The 27,502-nt window shown below is 35.6% G+C and overlaps 2 protein-coding genes across 2 annotated transcripts in view; one reads left to right on the top strand and one right to left on the bottom strand.

Moving 5' to 3' along the window:
• Positions 1 to 11,849, bottom strand: part of Dus3 (Dihydrouridine synthase 3) — an 81,717-nt gene extending 69,868 nt beyond the window's left edge. Inside the window, exon 1 of the mRNA XM_081736580.1 lies at positions 11,627 to 11,849. The gene's annotated coding sequence lies outside the window, so the exon portion shown is untranslated. The remainder of the gene's footprint in view (positions 1 to 11,626) is intronic.
• Positions 11,850 to 21,885: 10,036 nt separating this feature from the next.
• Tcs4 (Threonyl-carbamoyl synthesis 4) overlaps positions 21,886 to 27,502 on the top strand; it is a 28,101-nt gene continuing 22,484 nt past the window's right edge. Inside the window, exon 1 of the mRNA XM_081736579.1 lies at positions 21,886 to 22,339. Within this exon, the coding sequence (XP_081592705.1) occupies positions 22,053 to 22,339 (287 nt within the window). The 5' untranslated portion in view covers positions 21,886 to 22,052. The remainder of the gene's footprint in view (positions 22,340 to 27,502) is intronic.

The raw sequence follows: 27,502 nt of genomic DNA, 5'->3' as shown, positions 1-27,502 counted from the left end.
CAATAAATATTCATAAGGAATATTCACGTACTTTATGATTTTTTTTTTTTCCAATTTGGATTCACCTTTTCCCCTTAATTTCGATCTGTATAGAATTTCTTGTACAATACCTTGAACTGTCACATTTTTCGAAAATACTGATTAAATTGAAAACTCAAATGTAACTCGGAACTCGTATATTTCATAACTGTACTGCACATGTCGCGATCTAATTTATCTACATGCCAAATTAAGTCAAGATCAAATGAGTACCTGAAATGAATATTCAATTTCAAGTAAAAAATAATCACTTAAAGAACGAAAAATGTAAAGACATTTAATGAGAAATATAAAGAATAGCACTACAAAAGCATTACCCCAATATTTGAACTTAAGCGTATAAAAATACTATATTATCACACCGGGAAGATACTTCCCTATTACTGTTAGGCTTTTGAAGGAGTTAGTAGTTCATAATTGTTTGGAAAATAATGTTAAATGTCGAATTTTCACCAAAGCTGTCTGCATTGTCAGAGGCATTGAAAGTTTTTTTTTTTTTTTTTTTTTTTTTTTTTTTTTTTTTTTTTTTAAAGGAGGAATGGGATGTATGGTAATTACATGTTTACACTATTAAATAAAAACATTTAGCTACTCTACATAATACACATTTTATGTGCTGCTTCTTCAGCGGTTCGTGATACGCCGAAAGTGTCAAAATGATGTTATTCCAACTCAGCCAAAATGTTCATGTCCAAGTTTAATTTTGATCTCGATCGGATGAAAAACTTCTCACGACTGTCATTATAATAATTTTTATGAAAATTTTTCTCGATTAACTTCACTTTTATCGGTTATGCTTTGTATTTTTCGGATATTTTCAAAGACCTGATGTTGAAGCATCACTGTATTTGCCATTCCGGATATGTTCTTTCCGTCTGTTGTGTGTATTCTCCTTTTTGGTATACGTGTCTTGGAATATACACGAAACGTCATACAGACATATGTGGATGCTTTTTGGAGGGTCTAATGTGTTAAAATTATGCTTCCTGAAAACTTTTTGCAACTCGTTTGAAACTGAATGAAATATTACCTACACATTTACGATATTAGGATTTATTTAAATACTGCCCGTTTTGAGTGTTGTTGCGCTCTAATGCAGCCAGTTTTGCAAAGTGTAATTTTAGTAACTATTTATCCTATTAATGTTCAATAAAAAGTTGATGACCTAACACTTTGGAATAATTTCTTTTGTAGAGTCTTAAGTCTTTCTTCCAATGATAACTTTTTTTTTTAACTTAAAATCAAAAGTTTGATTCTAAATCTTTATTTTTATAATAAGATCGAATGCGTAAGAATTTTTACAAAGAAATAGTTTTATGTCTTTTAGGCTAAAGGAGACGAAAAATTAATTGAAAATGAATGAATGCAAAATTAAATTCTTGTGCTCTCCCACCAGAAATCGAACCCGGGATCACGTCACCAAACCACATACGCTAGCAACTAGATCAGGAAAGACAGCAGAATAGTTGATCAAAGTGAATGACTAACTGTAGCCGTTGATGTGAGTACAAGTTTGCTTTTAACCAACTTCATTTAAAAATTAACTATTCTATCAGGTCTCCGTATTCTCAAACTAAACACAACAACACATTGTGCAAAGCTTTCCATTCCTTCTCCTTTCAGACACAGTGTGTTGAAGCTTACGTGTTGGTGATTTTTATATATTTTATCATCGTCTTGCTCAGTGTGTTGTATTTAAAAATCAGTGTTACATCATCTGAAAATGGACTTATTCAACTGTGAGTAATTCCTAATATTATATTATTTCAGAAATTCTAGCCCACTTAAATCTTTCGATTATAGGCGTAATTTAAAATAAGTTGGTTCCTTATCCCCGTAGTTTGTAATCAAAAATACAGCACTGTATGATACTGAGATACAGCAATCTTTCAAGTGTTCGATTATTTTAATTTTTCTCTTTCGTTAAGTAATTTTGTGTTTGTGTATGATGTCAACGAAGTATGCACAAAAATTTACCGTTAATGTCAGCCCACGAATCAATAATAATAATAATAATAATAATAATAATAATAATAAAATACTTAAACACATACCGAGGAAGATGATCAGTAGTCGCTGAAATGTGTACGAATAAGTTAATAATATGGGTGTTTAAGGAGAATTCAAGACTAATTGCTTATTATTAAATATTTATTATATCAGTTCAGTAAGTAGTGCTGACTTCATTGACCTCCCAGTACGCAACTGGGTCTGGAGTAACATCCAGAAGAAAGCCTGTCTCCAACTTTCCACACCGGTATGCTAATCTTTACGCTATCCATTCCGCTTCCTGATCAGCTAAACAATTTCACTCTTGAAGATATCTGGTAGGTGACAAATGACAGAAGACAACACCCTGGATAAGGGGTGGGTGTGGATGTACGACAGCAACTATCAAACAACGATGTCTGAAAGGAGTTGAGTTGAATCGAATTTAACGTCCTTTTCAGCAGCAAGGCTATATGAGACGGGACCTACTGATTAACGTGGAATCCGAACCACATAAGCTCCCGTCGGGAACTGAACCCGGATCTCCCACGCCAAAGGCGAGTACGCTAACCGCTTAGCCATGAAGGAGCTCAGATTTCTGAAAGGATTTATGGTGTATCTTCTTACTGAGCTGGAGATGCTCTACGAGTCTTCAATTGGGGTCTAATATTAGGATGAAAGCAGCTTAATTTTAGAAGCAAAATATACTGCCTGTGCACGATCAGGAGGTTCCTTGGCTAAATGGAGAGAACACAAATAAGATGCGGTCACTCCTCCAAATCTACGCTGACCTACTACGCACAAAAAGTAGAGGAGATTATTATTTCCTCTTCATGTGTTTCTGATGTAAGTTCCTCGGTATCTTTGTACTCAGAAATTTTAATTCGTAATGTATTATGTCGATCAGCACTGATATTAATCGCAATCATGCCCGTCTGTCTCACTATAACCTCACATTAGATCATACTTATTTTGTAGTTATGCTCTGTAAAATAAACGTGAGAACATAGTCTTCTAAAAGCAACAAAAAGTTTACCAATCTCCTTAACGGGACAGGACGTTTGGGCGCCGCCATTTGGGCGCGGACGTTTTGGCGCTGCCGTTTGGGCGCCGGACGTTTGGGCGCAAAGCCGTTTAGGCGCCAGACGTTTGGGCGCGAGGTACATAGTAAAAATCACAATTTACGACATATAAAGTAAGCTAGGCACTGAAAACTAAGCGCCAATCAAGATATATACATTTCCTACACCTCTATCTTTATCTCACCTCATTTATCTGTATATTTTCTATCTCTATCTTATTTATTCATCTAAATTAAATAATTTAATGCGTTTGTGGCATTTGTTGCCTAACCTCGTCATGGATTGATTTTTCGCTTGTTCACGATTCTTGTACTTCTGATCTAATTTTTGTATTATATAAGAAAGCTAGGAAATAAAGGAATCAGACGAACTGTTAATTTTCTTAATGTTAATTAAAACATATTGATTTAATTTTTGTATTTTTTTAAAGAAAGTTAATAATTACATATTTATGAATATTAAAATTTGTTTTCTTTCGTATTACGTTTGCCAAACTCTTCTCTTCCTTAAGTCCAATAAAGAACTACCAATAAAAGATTGCAGCGTAGTCGCTAACACTCTCGCCTTCGGTGCGATCGGTCCTGGGTTCGATTCCCGGTGGGGGCACTCGGTCGAAAAAGTGTAACACGCTCTTTCAGGCCAGCCACCCTGAATGAGGTTTTTCTGGGTTTTCTTCATTCACATCAGGCAAATGCCGGGGTGGTACCTAATTTATAGGTCCAGGCCGCTTCCTTCCTTCCCTTTCCCCGGATAGTGTGCTCCCTCAAACGTGACGGGCTAAATGGCCTTAGATGCCGAGAGCCCAGAAATCTAAAAATCCTATATCCTAATCGAGTTGAGGGAATGATATTTTGCATACATGGTGTGTAAGACATATTTTGCATACTGGATGTCTAACACATTGAGTTTAGGAACTGTAGTATACCGTATTTCTGGTATCACTTTTTTTTATTAACATTCCAATATAAAAATCAAAACTTAACACACATTTTTTTCGTCCCATTGTAAGCATTTAATCTGCATTAAAGAAAGTGGCGAAAGAAAAAAAACAACGATTTCAAAGTGAAAAATAATAGTTAAGTGTACATATATTGGTCATTTAGCCACTAGAAATGTGCTTGACATTCACACTTATTGCGTAACTACAGTAGAAGGCCTGCTTTAAGTTTTTTAATGGAATAGGCTCACTATGTATGTAATGCAGTCAATCATATGTAGTCTGGTCGACTTACATTTGGCTTGAAAAGTTATCAAATAAAAAGCACACTTAACTTTCGTTGAAACTTAAATTTACAAAATTTAATTGTTAATTCAGTTTTTATAATTCTGAAATTCCAGTATTTCTAGTATGTAAAACAAAATCCAGTATAATTCAAGGACTTCCACTACAGTAGACACCTTGTGATATCTTGATTCGAACTTAGTACTCAGCGCCTAACATAACGACTTTTTAACTCGCGCCCAAACGTCTGGCGCCCAAACGTCCAGTGCCCAAACGTCCGCGCCCAAACGTCACGTACCGTCTCCTTAACAATCTTCACAACTTAATGTGGTAGTCACTTTGTAACAGATATTTGAATGTCCACACACTAAATTCTCCGTGCTGTGATTTGAACACTTCTTATGGTTTTCAGAAGACTTGTTTTATCATACTTATTTTACAGGGCATAATGTTCAGATACTTATAACATGATGTGAGGTGATCAATTATTCAATGAAACAGACGGGTATGATGGCGAACAAGATCACAGCGTTGATCGAAATGATACATGATGAATCGCCGAGGTACAAAGATCTAATGTACTTAGTGATATGTACCCAACAGATTCAATTAGTGAATATTCTGCGAGTTTGATTTCCTGATTCAAAACCTGTAAGGAGTTGAAAAATATTCCATTTCGAACATTACGAAATAATTTGCTCTAATGGAAACTGAGCTCTGAAAGGCAATTATTGAGGATCGCAGCCATTGGCGAAAAAGAGAATTTTACTATGCAGGTAAGTGTTCAAATTTGGAAAGGTTTTCTGCATAAACTGCTGGACAAAAGAATACGAACATATTTTTAACGAGAAGATATGGAAAGCTTGGCAACTCTGCAACGAATGGAACTTGTGGTTTTAAAGAGAAGTGCTTTGTGAACATAAGCAAAGCAGGCAAATACTACATTTTCATATTTATTTACATATGATTTGATGCATAGTTGTGATTTTGTACAAGATATAACAAACTGCGTTAAAGTTACCTTAATTTTACTAAACTGTTTCAGCAATTTCTATCGCTTTCGTTAGTAGTTCTGGTAAACTCATAAAAGTTAGTAGCGTTCAGCTTTTCCCCTACAATTTTTTGAATATTCTGTTTATAATGTTTTTGCCTGTTTTCATTTGTTAATGTAATTTTCATATTGGTTTTCTTTTTGTTTTGGTGTGTTCGTGATTGTTTAACTAGAGTGTCTTTACAACTGTCAAAGTGAACCTTTATGTTTTGAAAAAATGAAATTTTGAGTTTTACGTCCCACGGTTATGCCGGTTAGGCTAAAGGAGACGGTGATAATGAGTAATGAATGAAATGGTGGAATGAAGAAAGTGGGAGGAAACGGGAGAACCCCGAGAAAACCCACGCACACGGTGTTTGTCCACCACAAAGTTCACTTGGCGGGAGCAGGGTTTGAACCCGAGACCCCTAGCACCAGAGGTGAACGCACCTTTATGTTTTGTATGCTGTGCTTTTGGAAAGGATTTCCGTGACGAAAGAGAGTATGTTGAACTGTCCATCGCTCTTCGTTGCGCCGCAAGAAGGAGAGGGGAGAAGTGAGTTGCTTCTTGAGCTTAACAAATTAAATATGTGAGAAGAATAATCTTAAATCCTGTTCATTCGAATGCTGATGGTGAAACCGTACATTGTGACTATTATTTCTCAAGGTTTATTAGTTCAAGGATATATAAGAGATTATTCATCAATGAAAACTAAGTGTTCATACAACGAAGAGAAGAAGAGGTATAACTTTGAGTGGATTCTGGAGGCAGATTGTTAATTAGAGAATAGAACGAAGGTATAGTGGTAGAGTGTTGTACTGACACATAACAGGTAATGTTTTTCATATAAACTGCAAATATTTAAGAAATTCCTCTCCAAGTTAAATTATAATAGCACAGCTCCAAATTTATAAGTGTAACTGTAACTATGGTAAGATCTCTTTTACACCGTTCTATCTGTACCGTAAGTAGTGGTGAATAAATGTAATATTAGACTGTCCTTCAGAAATGTGTTATGTATATATTTTGTAATAACTGATGCTCAAATCAATAAAAGGTTCCCTGTAGTGACGGAATCATAATGCCACAAGTCTTGAACCAACGAACCGGAACACGTGACTGATCGAAGGAAAATTAGTCTCTTGGTAAGTTTTTTCTTCTTTTTATAAGAAGTGGCGACCCATGCTAAAAATATATATATTGTGTTCTATGCTTTGGCTAGTACGTTTATAAACAGTAAGGAAAGGCAATGCAACAAAGAATATTGCTAAGCGTTGTCCAATATACAAATACCGTTGCATTACAAGTTTCACTTTTCAGAACGTCATTTTGCATTTTTTCCATGCACTCAGTTTCATGGAAAATGAAGTTCAAACTCTTGTTAATGTAGAAGCCTTGTACTCGAACTCCTCTTCAGAACGATCTAATATTTCGAACTCTTTGCATTGTAACTTCAACGACACATGTAATGTAGAATTAAACGATTACGACCATCATGACTACGACTAACATGAATAATAAATACACCATATACCATTCTCGACCAATGCTTCATGCATTAATTACCTTTTGAAGTTAGCGAAATTTCGTTTACTTTGACGTCACAGTTGGCAACACTGGAAACAATAAAAGTGCAACAATCTGATGTTGTTTGTGGTTCACATTCATTAAATAACGAACAAAAGATTTTTCTTGGTTGCTTTTTATCATTTTGATCAAAAAGGCTCTCTGAAATAGTAAAATGAGCTTCTTCCCCTACTCCTCCATTTTCTTAAACCGAAGTAATCTAAGGTGGAAATTACGATTACGAAACTCACAAAATTTAAATTTACTTCCTTAAAATGGTCTTAGGAAACAAAATTTCACTGTGTATTTTTTTCCCCCACATGAAGCAATCATTTGTTTGCTTGGTGTCTTCTTCGCTAAAAGCATCTAAATAAAATGAAATCTTTAAGTTTTACGTCCCACGATTATGCCGGTTAGGCTAAAGGAGACGGTCATTATGAGAAATGAATGAAATGGTGGAATGAAGAGTGGGAGGAAACGTGAGAACCCCGAGAAAACCCACGAACACAGTGGTTGTTTACCACAAAGTCCATACGGCGCGAGCTGGGATTGAATCAGGAACCCCAAGCACCAGAGGTGAACGCTCTACCACTGAGCCACCACGCCCCCCGCACTAAAAGCATGTAATCGTGCAAATGCTCCAATAGGCGTTGGTGCACTCACAACTCATAGCACATTGTTGATAGTCACAGAACACTTATTTCACGTCTTTTATGCTCTTCTGAAGCCTGCTGAAGGTCCATATGGAAGCATAAACAGCACTTCACGTAATTCATGATTTATTCATAATATTTCATCTGCCCACCACTGGTTATCATATATGCATGTAACGAAAGTTCCTTTTTGCAAACTTCTTAAACCTACAATTTGAATTGCAGAAGCTCCATTTTGGGTGAAGCATAAAGTTACTTCATGGTGACCTGTTACTGCCATAAAAAGAAAGCGAAAGGGAACTTCGCTGAATACCAATTACCGATCGCACACTTTCCCATTCTTGCATTTTTTTTTTTTTTCTCTCGAAAATTGTCGAATTCAGTTCCTGGCAACAAAATAAGAGTAATACCCGAAGTTTGTACTTGTACTATACTCATGAATTCTTCTGCAGTTTTAATACTGTGTATCTGTTTTTGCCTAAGGTTATGCCGCGTCGCACATTCTTTATAAAGCCCAAATACCGTCGCAGAGATCTTTGCGTGGCCGGTTTCACTGAAAATCCACTGCTTTATTGGACCTGTCTGCATCTCGGACATCTGATAGCGATTTTTTAAAGTGGAATGCAGCACCATCAAAAATCAATGAAACGGATTGGGAAATTGTAGACACTTATTTTCACGTATTCGAACTTTTTTCTATAACCTATATTTTCGCTTTCCTTGGAGTATTATAGACTCTTGTCTATGGCTATGAGTACATGAGCCGAATCGTGTGTTTTGTCGTCGCTTATTACCACAAAACTGTCAGTTGTTTCACAATAATATACCACTGCCGTAAAGATAGAAATTTGCTCGTTTTTCCGGTGATAACTCTGAATTTCACTTTGCAGAATAACCGTCCAGTTTTCAGACAAGTCCATATGAATTAAAATACAATTTGTACCTTGAAATTTTATACGATGCTTTTAGGTAGCAATTAATTCTCTTTGGATTTTCTTGATGTAGTCATGAATTACAATTCGTACAGTTAAACCAGCATCGTACGATACGAAAACAGAAAGTGTCACAGTTTTTTAATGAGATCATTGTTTTCCTACATGGTATATGTAACACTTTCATTTTCATCAGTATCAATAATTGGACTCCACACTTATTCCTTCCACTCCAGGACGTTCACCTCATTCTTGAAGAAGATAGCTTCAATACAGGCTGCACTTTTGACCTGTTGCAACGCACTAGTAGCTAATTCAAAATTTGCACTATATATATATATATATATATATATATATATATATATATATATATATATATATATGTATATATACTCACACACACTCTCTCTCTTACTTCCTCGCAGTGCGGACTACCCCATTTGGTCGAATACTATAAAATTTCGAGGGACCCATTCTTATGCTGGGATTGTTCTGTTTAAAAAGTTCGTAAATTTCTGTGATGGAACGCGTAAAAAAATGTTTCGATTTTTTAACATTTTGTCCATTTTAGATCACTGTAATGACATCGCACTTATTGGGACTTTGTCTGGAGCATTCCATATCATCACTGAGACGACAGTTCACTGGTGTTGTTTCGTAATCGTAATTTCCACATAAGATTACTTCTGTTTAAGAAAACGGAGGAGTAGGGAGTAGCCCATTTTACTATTTCAGAGAACTTTTTGATCAAAATAATAAAAAAGAGTCAGGAAAAACTTTTGTTCTTTATTTAATGAATATGAATCAAAAACATCATCAAATTATTGCACTTGTATTGTTTCCAGTGTTGCCAACTCTGACATCAAAGTCAACGAAACTTCGCTAACTTCAAAAGGCTGTAGTTAATTCATTAAGCAGTGGTCGAGAATGGTATTTGGTGTGTTTATTATTCATGTAAAGTTGAACTATCTGACAAAATTTCAGAATTTTAAAATATGGTGTTTTCGAAAAAATGGCGATTTTTGAAAATTTGAGAATTTCTCGAACTTTTTTGTGACGAAACGGTTGGTCACAGAAGCGATACAATTTTTGGTTGATATTTAGTATCTCCCCAATCCTGCACATATAAGATTCACAGTGTGTTACTTACTTTACAAAATATAGCTGAGCTAGGGACAGCTAGCGAAGGGAGTTAGAAGCCCCCAAAGCCCTTTAGACAGGAACAAGGTACTGTCTGGCAAACTGGAGGAACCAAGAAACAAGGCAAACCGGAAGTGCTCGAAAAATTCGCAAATTCGACTTTTCAGATAAACTGACGTTCATTTGTTAATTTATGTACAAAAAGATACGCATGCGCAAACCAAACTATAATAAAATATAGTTTATTTATATCCCTATGTACATACTACAACAAGAATTACAACTCTACCTGTCTCCATAGCTCATTTTCCATGTCTTTTACAATACATAAATTATACTCCCCGTCTTTGATGGCCCATTACTTGGCGGGAAAAGTTTTTACGACAAAAAAAAAAAAAAAAAAAAAGCCCTTAAAAACATGTCTAGTTGCTATAAAAAAGTTTCAACAATATCGGAGAGGGTGATGATACATACTCTACGTGAATTGAAATGGAAGGCACCACCTCAATTCTCCTGTTAATTTTCCTAATTTTTATATAAAAAACGGAGGAGCAACTCTATACTTAACCCTCCACCGGAAATTGAACCTCTGTCTCCCGCGAAAGCACATATAAGGCTAGCATATTAACACGAGGGCTCATTTTTTGTGCTAGAATGCAGACTACTCAAGCAGCACATAACTGGGCCAGTTCTAGAAACGGTGCAGTTTTACTATACGGATCCACAGATTGTAAAATGTACGGAAAAAATTGGGGAAGTCTTTAATTTGCCCATTTTATGTCGAGAACAGATCCCAACGAAGGGTTAAGTTAAAAAGTTGGACGTCCGTTTCCAGCAAAATTCTGAAAATTTACAGGGAAGATAGGGATAATTTGATCGTTTGTGTGCTTGATAATATATATGGATCTCAAAAAATCTGTTTATTTGTTATATATAAACGGTTATTAGTCTGGGACTATTCGGCGAGCGGACGGAACTACTTCGCGCAAGGTAACCGAGTAGTGGGAAAGTAACGAGCATTTATATTGTCAACATGGAGGCTAATATACAGAAACGTTGCACGGGATGTGAACTAACAGTTTTAAAATTTGTGAAGCAATACGTTGATAACGAGCAAAATCTTTTAAAACTTTGTGCAGACCATGAATTAATAAGCCTAATAACAAATTGCACGCGATTTCCTGCTGGAGATAGGGGAACTGTACAAACCGAAGCACTAAGCAAAAAACTTTAATAAAGACTGAAAACAACGTACCCTGCGGGGCTCTACCCGCCTTCACTCGCTCGGCAATACAAGAATTAAATAGTACTTTGGTAAAAAGGAAAAAAAAAAAGATGTTAGCTAATAACCGATATGGATTATCTCTGTTCTAGATCATAACCTAACCTAACCTTTTCCTCACCTCGCGATGCAACAAAAGGATGCCTAAAGTCAGTTAAGAACGAACGAATTGAAAAATTATAAGTTTTAATAGAAAACTATCCAATGTCCAACTTAGGCATAAATGCCCCAACGAACCCCTGGGGAGCTTCTAACCTGTTCCTACTCCTACTACTACCTATACTATCGATCCGTATAGTAAAACTGCACGCTAGAAACACGTAGTACTATTGATTGATTATTTGATTTTAGTTTAGCGTCCCTTTTAGCAGCAAGGCTATATGAGACGTGGACCTACTGATTTACGTGGAATCCGAACCACATGAGCTCCCGCCGGGAATTGAACCCGGGTCTCCCACGCCAAAGGCGCGTACGCTAACCGCTTAGCCACGAATGAGCTCTATGTAGTACTAGTCTCTAGCATTTCAATTAACTGTTATTAAAAGAATCTCTCCAACAATTATCGATCCTAAATTGCATAAACCGATCATTACCCAATTTACATATGAAATAATCCATGAATTCTTTACAGTAAAACCTACACATCTTTCACACAGCACTACATGTGAAACTTTTATTACAAATACACACCTTGAAATTGAGAATTAATCTCTAAATTTTGCAGTCAACACACTGTTTTGATAAAGTTTAAGCTGTATTAAATACTTTTGATAGCACCTTGAACTCACAGAGAAATTTACGACTTAAAATTAGATTGATATCCCACACCTCCACTACAATTTCTTGCTAACGAATTGCTCATTCACTGTCTGTATAAATGCGACATGTCAGATGAACATCATGACCAGTCCTTAGTTACGGAAGGCAGTCTTGTAGTCTCATAGTAGAATCATATTCACGAAGAAATTAAATGTCGACTAAAAGCAGGGAATTCGTGTTACTATTCGGTTCAAAATCTCTTGTCGTCGCGAATTCTGTCGAGGAATTTGAAGCTTAAAATATATAAAACGATAATCATGCCTGTTGTTCTGTATGGTTGCGAAACATGGTCGCTTACTCTGAGGGAAGAACATAGACTGAAAGTATTTGAAAACAGGATCCTGAGAAGAATATTCGGACCCAAAAGGAACGAGAATGGGGAATGGCGGAAGCTTCATAACGAGGAACTACATAGTTTATACGGTTTACCCAACATTGTTAGGGTCGTCAAGTCTAGGAGGCTTAGGTGGGCAGGTCATGTAGCTAGAATGGAAGAAAGTAGAAACGCTTTCAAAGTTTTGACTGGTAGACCCATAGGAAAACGACCATTAGGAAGACCTAGGCGCAGATGGGAGGATAACATTAAGATGGATCTCGCAGAGATAGGAATACAAAGTAAAAACTGGATCCAGTTAGCTAAGGATAGAAGTCAGTGGAGAGCTTTTGTGAACGCGGCACTGAACCTCCGGGTTCCATAGGCCATAGAGTTAGTTAGTTAGTTAGTCTTGTAGTCTAGTCACGTCATAAAACGAAATATTCGACTGTCGACTCAATGAATATTTCATTTTCAAGAAAAGTATACAAAAGGAAGAGAAAATATCCTGTTTTCCTGCGTAGTTTTCTTTAATATAATATTGTGTGTGTAAAATCAAGAGTAATGGTTCATTTCCCTGTCCTGAAAAAGAGCAATGACGGCATGTAAATATAGAAGCAGATGCTTGAGTCTCTTTCCGTGACAGTTTGCGTCAACAGAACGCACAATCTACGTTTCAGGAAGTGCCTGCCTTCATTCATAGCTATGCTGGGTGAATATTTGATTAGGGGTAAAATCGTGAACCATTAAGCTTTCATTGTATTTTGAACAAGTACATGTTATATTTGAGGCGTATAGTTTCTAAATCCGCCATCTCCTTCATAAACGGTTTCGAGAAAAACAGGAAAAACTGATAACTCAGAGATTATGTGAGATAAAATTTTCTTTTTAGAAATACTTTACTGCTTTCTGGACATTCATTATAACTACCAATTGACAAAAATCTCTCTCATCCCATTTCTCGGTTATTGCAGAAAGCAGTTTGGAGATGGCGGATTTTGAAAACAACTTTTGGAGATGGAGGACTTTGAAACAAACGTACTTAAGTTTTTTGGGGTTTATTTGCTTCCAAGTCATTACTATTATAATTTCTGATAACTATTTCAGAACAGAACAGTAGATGGAGATAAACTGAATCTAAACAACGATATTAACTTGTTGGGTAACATTATAATGTGCAAAAACAAGGAAAAAAATGAAGCTATAATCATAGTACGTTAGCTACATTTACGGGTCAAGTTCAGAAGTTCCCAGCTCGTTTAGAAATATCGTCTCCTAACATAACATAAGCTAACTTAACCTCACCTCACTAACCTAATCTAACCCATTGGGACCTAACCTAACCTAACATAGACTGACATAACAGGATGAGAATTTCGGAATAAATGCCACCTTTACCAACAAGAAAAGGATTGAAAGTGATCTTTACACTGTTTTCAGATATAGTTCTCATCAGAATCATGTTCCAAACACTGGCATTCAGCCTAATCCTCATCTACACTTTCTTCTGTTGACGCAGTCAGTCTCTTTTCAGCATCAACATAAATGGCTAAGTTTGAATTAGCACGCCAATTTTCCCCAAAGTGTTTCGTTAGGAGTTGAACAACATCTTGCAACTTTTTTTCATTAACGTCGGTCTTCAATTCATAGCATAGAATAGAATAGAATCGAGATGATGGGGTTTACAAACACACTGCTGGGTGGAGATGGCGGCTTTTGAAGAATACCCTGAACTTTAAAGCAGTAATTGAGGGTGGAGGTGGCGACATTTCAAACAACTCTTTACACCATCATGTAGGGCATGGAAAGGAATACCAGTAAATCTACTTACCTCATTTTTCTGAAAATTGGAGATGGCGGATTTAGAAACTATACGCCTCATTTGTCTTCCTGATATAACTCACGAACTTTTACGATCGTTACAATATGTTTTTTTTTTTTGGCATTAGCATCTATTCTTTGTATTTTTAAAAATTAAGTTTTTACTTAAATGTTATTACCGCAACGTGTCCTCACTAACTAATATTTCATTTATTTAAATAATCGACACATTCAAGAGAATATACATTGCTCCTCTTTACTCGGATGAATAAAATATTCCACCTTTAATTCTATTTATTTTATTGTTTGTAAAATCTCAGTCTCCAGCTTAGTATGTCATTACCAAGGATGTTATAAAATAGAGGATCTGCCTATATGTATCTTGATTCCTTTAAATTCAATGAAGCCAAAAAAAAAAACGAGCATCGGCAGGTCTGATTGGCTACTCTCGTTTTCGCCGTAGTTTGATTGGCTACTTTCGTTTCCGCCATGATTGTTGGCTCAAAACATTGCGATCTTATTGGACGGAGTGGGCAGAGTAGGGGTGGCGAAACTGTGACGTATGGCTTCAAACTTTTGTTGTAAGGGCAGATCCTCTATTTTATAACATCCTTGGTCATTACAGCAAAAAGTTGATAATTGAATTATTTAGTAACTTGGAACTGGTAACATTGAAGAAGTAACAATTGAAGAACGATTTGACATTCTAGTTGTGTGGGATGTACGTGACAGTTCATGTGTAATGTATGTTTGGGTGAGTATTTTTATTCAACGTGATTATCACGACGTTTATTTTATTTTAAGAATTGTTGTAATCATAAACCTTTTTACGAAGTTACATTAGGCTGTAATGCAATATATTTGTCCAACTTACCTCATGACCGTCATTTAACAATGAACAATGGCAATAGCGATTTATTGTTGCTTTGTCATTACCGTAACTGCCATTACCGCAACATACATTTCTGTTGCGGTAATAACGCAGAAGTGCGATAATGGCTATTGAAGTACATAAGCATGTTTCTACTGTATAGCATTATTTATGGTATGCTTTTTCTTAATAAAATATACAAATTATACAGATCACATCTTTATACTAGAGGGAAGCAAACGAACACGAGTTATGCTATTTAAACTGCCAATTACGGCGTTTATGAATTAACTAAAAATTTGACAAGTCCTAGATTCAGTGACGGTACCAAAATTAAATAGGCGATGGGGAAGCTACAATTTTTTTTTTCGAAAGTAGGGAGCCTAACATCTGTAATATATCAACTAGAAAACATTAAAAATATTGTCTTATTTATTTTATCTGTAGGGCAACTTGTGTCTTAACACCTTCTTAGGAGCTTAAGCCCTACCTAGTTCCATCTTGTGTTATCACAGTGTAATGTTACATTTGAAACGTTTCATTTATATTAGGTGGTAGATTAAATAAGTTTTTTTTAATTAGTATTTTGCTGTTTAGTTTTAATTAATATTCTTATGTAAGGTTATTTACTAATTTCGTAATAATTTCTTAAAGTGTATTAATGGTTTCTCACAGATTTGCTGTACTATGCCACGTCAAGCATTGGCTGTTAAAAGGCGAGCTGCTCGTTATAGAGCAAAATTAAAGGAAGATTCAATAAAATGGCAAAAGTACTTGAAGATGGAAAGAGAAAGATACAAAGAAAGAAGTAGCTGAAACCTGTAAATGAGAGAAGCCCAAGAGAAGAAAAAAAGACAACGAAAACAGTGGAGAGAGAACCAAAGAAGGAAAAGAAGCAAAGACAAATGTTTATCAAACATTATCAGAGAAACTCCACCAGAATCTCCTCCGTCATCAAAATGAACGTTAGTTATATAGCCTATGATAGAAAAAATATAGGTAATAACTTAGCATATGCCTACTGCCGTTTAGCTTTCCTTGTTCTGTTGTCGTTTAGTGATTTTGGTCGTTTTCTTTTGAAAGGGCAGAAAGAACAAGACATGGGGACCAACACCGAGTTTATATGCGACTTTAGGTAAGGTAACGAATGGAAATGCCATTCTATCTAGCGTCAAAGGATGGAAAACCATTAACCTTCTCCCGAGAACAAGTTCCAGGGTGGTGAGTACCCGAACCGCTACCCATCACGAAAATAAAGTAGATGCTTAGAATACGCCTGATAAGATAATGACCATTAAAAATATTATATTTGAGTTGTTCAATATATTCATAAACAAATCAAACAGGATAACTCAGAATTTACAATAATTAAAGACTCGCTGTAGAAAACAATGTAAATGTTACCTTGAAATTGTTTCTCTTATTTTTTAATACGTTTATGCCTTAGTTAGATTTTCACACGCAGCTTCACTTTCTCATATGCTAGGTTGTATTTCTAAGAAATAGTATTTCCTATTTTGTGACGCTTGGGCACAATTTACTGTCTTTTGTCTCTACTGCTACAATAAATATTGTTTTTGGCACTTACATTTTTATCTACAGCGAGTCTTCAATTATGTAATAATCAGAGGAATACATGCAATAGTCTTATAGTTCACTAATTCTCATTTTTGAAACAGAAAAACTGATGACAGGAAAGTATATTTTGAGATAAAAGAAGTCAGAAATTAAATTTGTTCTATGCGCATTATTTAGATTATAACTGCAATTTCGTTCCTTTTTTCCAGGGTTGAGTGTTCTCAGGGAACACGCTGAAAACAACATGTGAGGAGAGAAGGATCCACTGCATATAAAAGAATTAAAGAATTGGAGGAAAATTGAGGGCACAGAAGAGAAAAGCTGAAAGATACAAGAACGATATGAACGAACAATAATTTAAAAAAGTGAAAACTTATCAGAGCTTAGACCTCGGAAAGAAACTAGAACATCATGTCTTCAGGTCACCGTGAGAGGGAACTAACACCGATAATGGAAGAGACGTCATCCTTGAGAACAATTGAAACTCAACACTTAATGGCTCTTTGTGCATAGTAATGTACACTCATGTCCCAAATTATTGCCGTCTGTCTCTAATATGTTGTTGTAGGAGTATAATTTGAAAACGAATTCCGCCCGGTATTTCTTACAATGTTAGTATGTGTATAATCGGCAAAGACATGTATGTGGCAAATTTCATGTTAAAAGAGCAGAAATACGAACAATAAAATGAAAATAAAACTTTCTTGTCCATTTACCAACCTTTTGTTTTACTCATTCTCATTTTCGTATTTATAATTCTTTACCTATGAAATTTACCACAAGTATACATTTCCCGATTACACACATAATATCAGTATTAAAAGTATTCTGCAAAATCATTATCAAATTAGGTTTATATTCTTACAAGAAGACAGTTATAGATATACGACAATCATTTGGGACATGAGTGCATGGACAAATCATATTTAAGTACAATAAAAAATGATGGAGAATATAATTACGAAGTTCAGTGCATGAAGTCTGTCGGCAAAAGTACATTCTTTCGACCTCCAAAACCTGATATTTTGTGGTATGAAGGAGATGATATTGTAGGTTTCAACATATCTGAACCTCAGCATGTAAGGAGGATAAGAGGACATGTTCAAAGTGATCCAATTCTGTGGAAAGACTTGTGAGTATTACAATTAGTAATGTACATCAGCAGTTGGATTGTTGTTTATTTGTGTTTGTCACCATCACATAGCATTATGTCATCACCACAACATTGTGCAATTACCATAACATTGAGGTCATTCCCACAACAAACCAATAATTTGTGGTTGATGTGTAAACAGGTATCGGCTACAGCCAGATTCTAAATGTACACAACTAACGCATATTTTTGGTGTACGCAATAATTACACTAAATTGTTACTTAAGTGTATGATATATAGATATTTCGGCGTTACTTTTGTGTTCGATTACCATACTTGCACAGTTATCAGTATTAAATTAGTATTTTAGTTTGTTTTCCATTAAAATTGTTTATATTATTGTTCAATATATTACAATAGATCTAGCAAGTATGATAAATAATAAAATTGTAATACATCAATTATGAAGAAGAAAAATGTAAATGTGACGGTAATGATAGAAGTTTGCAAGTACTTCTGAAAAATCAATAATTTCTCTGAAATAGGTGGTGTTCCAGCGCTGTTCTATAGTGACAGGTTTCGTAAAACTATGTACTATTATCTGAAGTATCTTTGCTTAAAGAAATAAACAAGTTGTTTTGAAAGTATGACATGTCATTTTTTCCCCTAATCTAATATTGGCCCATGATACATTACATCCGAATACGATTGTGAGTATTCAACACGCGTAAATGGATTGGAGTGTCTTAGATAGATCCGAGCTCAGTGACCACAGCTAATACTTTCGTACTAAATCTTGTACTTTTTATAATATTTTGGTGTGCTAGTACGTTCACCAACAAATATGTGCGAGTACTTTTTTCCGCCTCTTCTTTTCCCATAAATACATTTGAGAGAGAAAAGGGAATCTTGTGAAAATTTGTCAATGCACGAAAATTTCACTGTTCCTGGTAACTTTTTTTTCCGTGCAGTTTTACTATACGGATCCATAGTATAAATCGTCGTAGTAGGAACGGGTTAGAATTCCCACAGGGGTAGGTTGGGTTCTGTTCTCGACATAAAATGGGCATTTTAAAGACTTGCCGAAATTTTTCTGTACATTTTATGATCTGTGGATCAGTATAGTAAAACTATACCCATTTTTCTGCCTTTTTTTCAACAGTAGTATTTACAAGAGTGGAAGTGGGACGTAAATGCCGTCCGGTCATCTCCTCCAACTAATATATGACCACTCCAATTATATATTTGGTGATCCGTTTAAACAGTAGGCTATCAAGAAATTAAAACTCGATTTTCTCAATAACCCTATTTTATGACATTTCTTGTTTTCTCCCGACATCCTCTATATTTTTTCCATACTTGTGTTACTCGTGGTTTTACAGTGAATTCTAATACGACAATTAAGAAAGGATTCCACCAGGAGTTTTAGTTTGGGAGTGTAAAGTCAAAATTGAGAGAGTGTAAGGGTTTGCACACTTAGTATCGAATTTTTAGTTTAAAATTTTAAGTTGGAGGTTCATTCAAGAATGTGGGGATCACTCCGTCATCCACAAGGGAGGGGGAGCTGCCGAAAACCTATTAAGATATTAATATTGAAAAATGTCATTACATTTTTTCAGCATAGGTTAGTACGAAATATTTATACTAGGTGGTCATACTGTCCGAATTGGAAATTGCTAATGCGAATGATCCCTACATTGGGGAATTGGTCATCCGAATCCGTGCGAATGCAACATCGTCTTCAGTCCAAGCTATACCGCTTCCATCCCGAGAAGCACAGACAAAGTGCCGGGAAGTGCCTATAGAAGTTGTGTTTAGGGAAAATTACAAACGATATCATATGCAATTATTTATCTTAGAAAAAACGAGAATAATTCAAACGAGATATTGTATTTTCTTAATGTCTATTTGTTCAAAATATTTAATTCTAAATAGTACGAACATTGTTCATATTAATAAAGCCACAGTCTTCAGTTGAAGATCGAACTATTTCTACGGTGGATGTATTGCACTTATCCATTCTCCTTATTAAAAAACGGAAATTTTATTTATATTTTATATTAAATTATATTATATTATATTTATTGTAACCTAATAAATTGAATGTAGGATTTTTATTCTTCGCTGCTGAATTTTTGTAGAGGACCTCAAATCATAAAGGATACCATAGAAACACTATATATCGCGTATTTCTAAGGTATATACTTCACTTGATATTCTCATCTCTTGACGGACGGATTATTTATGATTAGAGGAATGAGGTAATGGTTTTGATTGATAACATCTGTGAACTTTTTTAATGTTTAGTTGAGACAATCGATTGAAAAAACTTCAGAATTTCGCTAATTTCTGTTAATATTGGGCTAGGTTTAATTTGCCTCCATCATATATTTTTTTTACACAAAATGAATTAGCAAATAAAAAAGAGAAGAAAAACGAAATACAATACAGTAGAAAGCTTTTGATACAATTGATCATGCTATTCTTTTAAGCAAGTTATATGCTCATGGTATTAGAGGAGTAGCTCACAACTGGTTTCTCTTATTTATCCAGTAGACAACAAGCGTTACAAATATTAAAATTAGCTGCAGATGTGTTTCAAACAACTTGTTCGTCTTTATCAACTGTAATCAGAGGTGTTCATTTTGGGTCGTATTTTCTTCCTGATATATATATAAATGACTTGTTAGAATATATGTATCCAGCAAACTGTATTCTATATGCTGATGACATCAGTATGAATATATCAGGAAAATCAATAGAAGAAGTTGAGAGGAAATCTAACATTTTTACGGACAAATTGGTAAAATCGTTAACAGGGAATAGGTTAATTATAAATCATGATAAATCCATTCTCTTAAATTTTCATATTCCAGGAAAACCGCGTATATCACCCAGAATAAAAATATCTTCTAACTTACTCCAATATTCTTGCATGACAAAGCTTTTAGGTGTAATCATAAGTGACGATCTTTCATGGTCTGCTCATATCTCCACTTTAAACAAGAAACAAACTTATCTCTACTTTAAACACAAGTAGCGTGTGTTTTGCCTTATACAAACTTCAAGATACTGTGTCGAGAGAAGTACTTTTTAGCTTTTACTGTGCCAAGTTTGATTCATTAATTAACTTGGGCATAATACACTGGGGCTCTGCTGAATATAGTTTAAGCACTTTCCAATTGCAAAAGAAAGCGATTAGAATAACTTTTGGATTACCCACAAAATCGACATGTAAAAAGGTTTTCATAGAAGCAAAAATTTTAACATTCCCCAGCTTATAAATCTATAAATCTATTCTTTTTACTGTGATAAACAACCATCTTTAACAAAAATGTTCATAGCCATAATACAAGACAAGGTAGTGACATATTTGTGATGCATCAAAAATATGCTAATATAACCAAAACAGTGTACATGAATTGTGTCAAATTGTATAATAAACTTCCTCTCTACTTGAAAAATATAACCAATGTTCCCATTCTTGGTAAGACGTTATATAATCTACTCGCTGAAAAAGGACTAGCTCAGGAGAGTAATGCTCCCGGAAGTAGGAACGGAAAATACAGTTCTGATTGGTTGGCGTTATCTATGTCTTGCCACGTTGCATTCAAATAGCAGAATTCAGACGACTGTTGTTGTCGGTCCTCGTGGCCGAGTGGGCTAGCGCTATATGCTAGTATCGAAAAATCTCTTTTGGCGTGAGTTCAAACCCGGCCCGAGGAAAGTTTTTTAAACATTTTTTTTACTTTTTATAACACTTTTTAAATTAAAATAATACGAAAATAATACTCAAAAATGTGATTTACTTACTTTTGTGCAGATAAGTAGTAGTAGTAGTAGGAATGGGTTAGAAGCCCCGCAGGGCTCGTTTTGTTGCCCTTGTACTCCATGATATAAGGCTCGTTTTGTTCCCCTTGTACTAAATGATATAGATTTTGTGACAAACTTAAAACAACTGACTAGGATAGCGCGTAAAACAGCTGGCTAGAGTAGCGCGCGAAAAAACGTACTTCTGGGAGTATTACTCTCCCGAGCGGGTCGTGCTGAAAAGTGCTATTACACCTTTAAAGAATATTTAAATGACTCATTAAGTGAAGAGTTGGTAACAGATACTTACTCGTGAGTACATGCCTGGTGTGGTATAAACAATTTCCTAATTACAATGTAAATTGTCATGTTTTTATACTTATGTGGTTTTGTATTTTAGAAAGGCGCATGATGTATACTTCTGGTACTTGACAATATTATGTTTTTTTTTTTTTTCTGACAACTGTAATGCTTACATGAGGATTTCTCGTGTTTCGTAAGCTAATGAAGCAGACAAATAAATGAAATGAAATATAACAAATGCTTTCTCTGAAAATGACGTAATTGAAGAGGTATGCTGTTTTCATGAAAACAAAGAACAGTTTGGTCAGGAAAATTAATGAACTGAACATGTCCTGTAGGGTTGGTAATAGTAGAAACAAGAACTGTGGGAGACAAATGACTTGCTTTGTTGCGTGTACCTAGCAGAAAGCAAAGACTACTCTGAATGTGTAACTGAATTTGGTGATTTACTAAAAATTAAAATAATTAGTATAATTAATATGATCTCTAATCTCTTTATACCCGGAAATGAATATGAAAACTAGTTCGGTCTTAAAATCCATTATTCAATCTTCGTTGGGAAATAAGTTTCTTGTTTTCAAGAACGGAGCATCTATAAATAATTTAAATGATGTATATACTAGACCTTTTAATTGGCGACAATTATCTAGATTTTTATTTAGTTCCTCTGTCAATTGTCGTACCCTTATTTTAGGCATTGAGACCAGTTGTGATGATACATGTGCCGCTATTGTTGATGACAATGGCAATGTAGTTGGTGAACATCAAGTATCTCAACAGCAGATTCATTTGAAGTAAGTATGATAATTAGAGTTTCTATAGGTTCCGCCGCGCCAAGTAAGTGAACGAAACCTAACCTATTCATTAGTCATTGTTGTCATGTTGAAAAGGTGAATATATCCACTAAGAAGCACAAATGCTGTATAACCGAGTCAGGGCAGGGTGAAGTTAAGTCCGTGGGGATAACTCACGTCAGCGACGATGGGTATGTGCGTAAATTAGAATGTCGCTAAAAAAGCTTTACATATTTCTTCTATATGTGTTCTGTAAATGTCGCATATAAGTAGAAACTAAGAAGATATATTACACTGGAACTCAGTGGTAGAGCGTTCACCTCCGGTGTTTGGGGTCCCGGGTTCAATCCCAGTCCCCGCCAAGTGAACTTTGTGGTGGACAAACACCGTGTGCGTGGGTTTTCTCGGGGTTCTCCCGTTTCCTCCCACTTTCTTCATTCCACCATTTCCTTCATTACTTATCATCACCGTCTCCTTTAGCCTAACTGGAATAACCATGGGACGTAAAACTCAAAGATTTCATTTCATTTTCATTACACTGGAACATTGGCTTCACATAACCCCTGAATTCATTATTACTTCCTTATGCAGTATTGCGTGGTTAAAAGCCCGAACTTTGGATTGCATTGACTGATTTTAATCAATAAATTACAACTGAAGTCGCAAATCAAACATCATTTAATGGTAATTAAATGGAAGAGAACACTTCAATGTTTCGGTTTTGTGGAAAGTAAATCTTTATAACGATTATTTTGGAAAGCCTGACTATGCTTCGTTTCTGTCACCTCTATTTCGTCTCAACTCCATGGCAATAGAAAAAATTATCATTGCTCTCAACAGATAGCATGGTCGTCCACATTGGCAACACCCACAAGAAGACAAGGCAGACATATTTGACTGAAGAACAGAAAAAGTTGTGTGCGTGTGTTAAAAGCTATAGGAAAAATATTTTTGTGTGTGGAAAGCAGATGCGTATATTAATTGATTCTCAACACCATGGTATTTATTACTGAATGTATTTGTATGGTATATACCTTCTTTCCCTTGAGAAACCTATGCCTTAACGTAGAAAATTTGTACACAATTACTCACATGTACTGGTTAAAAAGTGGGCCGGTAAAAATAAATTATATTCGATTTTCTCAACTCCATGGTTCTCAACTCCATGTCCATCTGAAAACTAAGGAATCCACGGTGTTGAGACAAGTCACGGAGTTGATAATCCTGTGGCGTTTGTTATGCTCATGCTCTTCCAAATATTTGTTCTTTCAATATATTGATAGAAATAAAGCTCGTTTATGGTCTAGTGACTGGTATGCTCGCCTTTCGTGCGTGGTTCTGGGTTTGTTTCCCGGTGGAAGCTCAAAAATTAATGGTGTTTACTTCGCACAGTAAGGCAATTAAAAAACTCATTTGAGTAGAGATGTACTGAAACCTGATCGCGCAGACCATCACAACGGTCGTAGGAGCCGACACGCTGACCACGTGTCATTCACACTCAAAGACCGGCTGGAGGGTCCTAGCCCATTTAAGGAGTGTTTCGCGGAAGTTCAGATTTGGGGCTGTCAGTTAGCCGGAGGTAAAACTTCAGTCAAGTCAAGATGGATGGTATCTGTTTTTAACCTATTGACGTCTGAATCTTATGATCAACTAATTGTTTTCTTTTCAGAGATTGTCGAAGAGTCTGAGGGCAATATGCGGACAGTCAATTTTATGACGCGGATCGAGAGGAATTTCTCCTGGCCTACTAAACCTGACGTTTAAAAAGCGTTGGCAGTTGTCATTCTGTGTAGACTAGAACAGCCCTTCCCTGTTTCCTCAAGACATTTCCTTCATTGGAGTGGAAAATGAGGGCTACTTAACAAAGAACATCGAATTATCCAAATAAAACAGAAATGATGAGTGCCTTACACTGTCATTTAGTGTGCATTATACAGGGCGTTTCAAACAATACCGACAACGTTTGGGAGATGATTCCTAACACCAAGATAAGATAAAAAGTATAGACCAATCTGGGTGCACAAATGCTTCCTTTCGCAGTTATAGGCTGCCGAAAACATGAAAAAAAAAATTAACTTTGAAGGTGAAGGTCCATAGCATAAAACTATGGGACCTACCGTAGTCGGGTCAGACTTCACTTAGGAATTAGTATGTGCGCTATCCAAATATCCATGTTTCAGAATCTTGCGGTACTTCCACAACAACTTTTATAAAAGTAGTTGGTGAGTACTTCAGATTATACGCCCGTAACCAAACTCCCTCTATAAAATTGCTTCGTGAGTACCTGAGGATTCTGAAACATATTTTTGGATAGTGCACATATTAGTTCCTAAGTGAAGTCGTGACCCGACTACGGCAGATCTCATAGTTTTGGAGCTATGGACCTTTAAAGTTCATTTTTTTCATGTTTTCGGCAGCCTATAACTCCGAAAGGAAGCATTTGTGCACCCAGTTGTCTATACTTTTCGTCTTATCTTGGTGTCAGAAATCAGCTCCCAAACGATGTGTGTATTGTTTTGAAACACCTTGTATATATACCAAATATACGGTACAAATACACTTACCAAATGTTGAAAAAGTATTGCACTTTCGACGTGTGGACTTGATCACACAGAGAAGACAAACTGTTTACATAAGCTCAGAAAACAAATGAAGTAGACAATAGACAGGTTTAGTGACTACTTCGTCTGTTTCGTAAGCTTATGTAAAAAGTTTGTCCTCTCCATATGATAGTCAACATATTGAAAGCGCAATAATTTTTCAATATTCGATAAGTGTATGTGTATTTCTTTTTTTCTTATTTACGTTACATATATATATATATATATATATATATATATATATATATATACTCAATTTTGGAACCTTCATTATATATATTTTCATATGCTTGCAGTATTTTCTGGAGTATTTTTGTATAACAAATTACGTGTCATCTAGTTTGTTAGAATTTTATTCAACATAAGGAGAATAATTCTAACTTACAAAAACTATTGGAAAATTATTTCAATTTTTATGTAAATTATAAGCTTAATCACTTATAAACCAAAACTTATCACCCAGATGTATCACGTTTCTCAACTCCACAGCAATTTTCAACTCCGTGTTAACTAATCTCAACTCCGTGACCTATGGTCTCAACTCCGTGGGTGCTGAAAAGTTTATTATTTTTTATTTACTACACCAATAACAATTCAGCTCTGCTGAACACCTAATTAACATGTACTTAGTAGTAGTAAGTGCATGTGATATTTTTATTGAAATAGGCGACCATCAACGGAACAAAAATTTTCCAAGTGAAAATTTCCCTTTTTCGTGGAATCACCCATATATATATATATATATATATATATATATGTATGTATTATGTATATAGTATAATAATAAGAGTATTATATAGTACATAAGTACCGAGTAAGTACCGATAATATCCGCTGTAGCCCGTAGGATGAGTATTCGAGTGTAACACTCGAAATATTGGACAAATATGTTCGAGGAACATTAGTAGGTGAGGAATTTCAAGATATTAAGGTTTCATACGCTCGATAAGTAACAAAAATTTATTTTTTGTCTCCCCCTTCTTCCTTAAGCGGTTTCTAGTTAAAATCGAAGTTTGACTATATTTCATGAGGCGGAAGTTTGTATAGTCCAAATAAAGATTTCAAGAAGAAGTTACTGGTAAGTTTATAACAAGTGGTGGCTTATGACTCTCTACTACGGCTATATGCAAAATGGCGGCGGGTCAAAAGTAAACAAAACCTTAATTGGGAAGTTCATGGCCACCCCTATAAATCGAAAACTGTGAGACAAATGGGAAAACAGGAAAGCACATGTGGCATTATTTTCAAAATACAGCTATTTAAAGTAAAAATGTCCTGTCCCAGGGCCCTCGAAGGGTTCCAGGTGATGTCCAACTCAAAATTTCGAAGGCAAGGGGTGTTAAGTAGCGCGCTATTTGAAAGGTGTTGTGAAATGAGAGATGAGTTCACAATGACGGACTAATTTATGTATGATACAAGCGAGATAGAAAATCAAAGTGAGAATAACAAAGAAATAAGAAATAATCGAAATGGCAAATAAATAAATAAAACTAGTAGTCTCCGTTGTATGATGCTTCCAGTCATCTGGTGCGGCGGTTAGAGCTGCCGTCTGGTGGCAGCAACTTTGTACTTCGGTCGGGTAATTCGTAGATTTCTTTATTTCAACGCGTCGAATGAACGAAGATATTGTTAGATGCAACATAATTGTCAGCATTTATATACAAACTCATTTTCACGATGGCAGCCATATTTTATTACGGATGATACATCTTTGACGTTTTGTGGATGTCTGCTATTGACAATAAAGTAAATATCACATTTCACTTCTTCAGCTGCAGTGGTTTGTGGTGGACATACGCGAGAACAAAGTGAGGAATTTTTAACTCAAGACGTCGCGTTTCTAAATATTTCCTATCTTTTCGTCACCTACCACTTCAACATTCATGCCAAATTTGGTTCTCCTAGCTTCAGCAGTTTGGAGTGCCTATACTTTCGACATAGGTTTTAAGCGACCATCTTGGATTCCAGGTGGCCATTAACTTTTCAATTAAGTTTGTGTTTACATTTTGACCCTCTGTCATTTTGTACAGGATTATTGAAGGGAGTCGAGACTTGTTCCATCTTCTTTCATTTAACAACAGCTTTCAAACCATGTGCTACTTAACCCCCCTTGTCACTTGAAACCTTTGAGCTGGACCCCACCTGGGACCCTGCGGGTACCCTGAGACAGGGCGTTTTTACTTTAAATCGTTGTACTTTGAAAATAATTCCACACGTCCTTTCCTGTTTTCGCATTTGTTTCACCATTTTCGATTTATAGGGGTGGCCGTGCACATTTCAATTAATTTTTTGTTTACATTTTGATCCGCCACTATTTTGCATAGGGTTGTCGTAGAAAGTCGAGACATGTTCCATCTTTTTTCATTTCACAACAGCTTTCAAATGATGCGCTACTTACCCCCTCTTGCCATTTGAAACTTTTGAGTTGGACCCCGTCTGGGACCATGCGGGGGACCCTGGGGCAAACTTTTTTATTATAAAAAGTGTGCCCTTGAAAATGATGGAATACGTGTTCGTCGAGTTTTCCATATACCCAACCGTTCCCGAACAAATGACCCGGTTC

The sequence above is a fragment of the Thermobia domestica genome, chromosome 13, assembly GCF_964235325.1.
Source record: "Thermobia domestica chromosome 13, izTheDome1.hap1.1, whole genome shotgun sequence".
Classification (NCBI taxonomy): domain Eukaryota; kingdom Metazoa; phylum Arthropoda; class Insecta; order Zygentoma; family Lepismatidae; genus Thermobia; species Thermobia domestica.
Note: the sequence above shows the minus strand (reverse complement) of the source record. Positions and strands in the feature narration are given on the sequence as shown.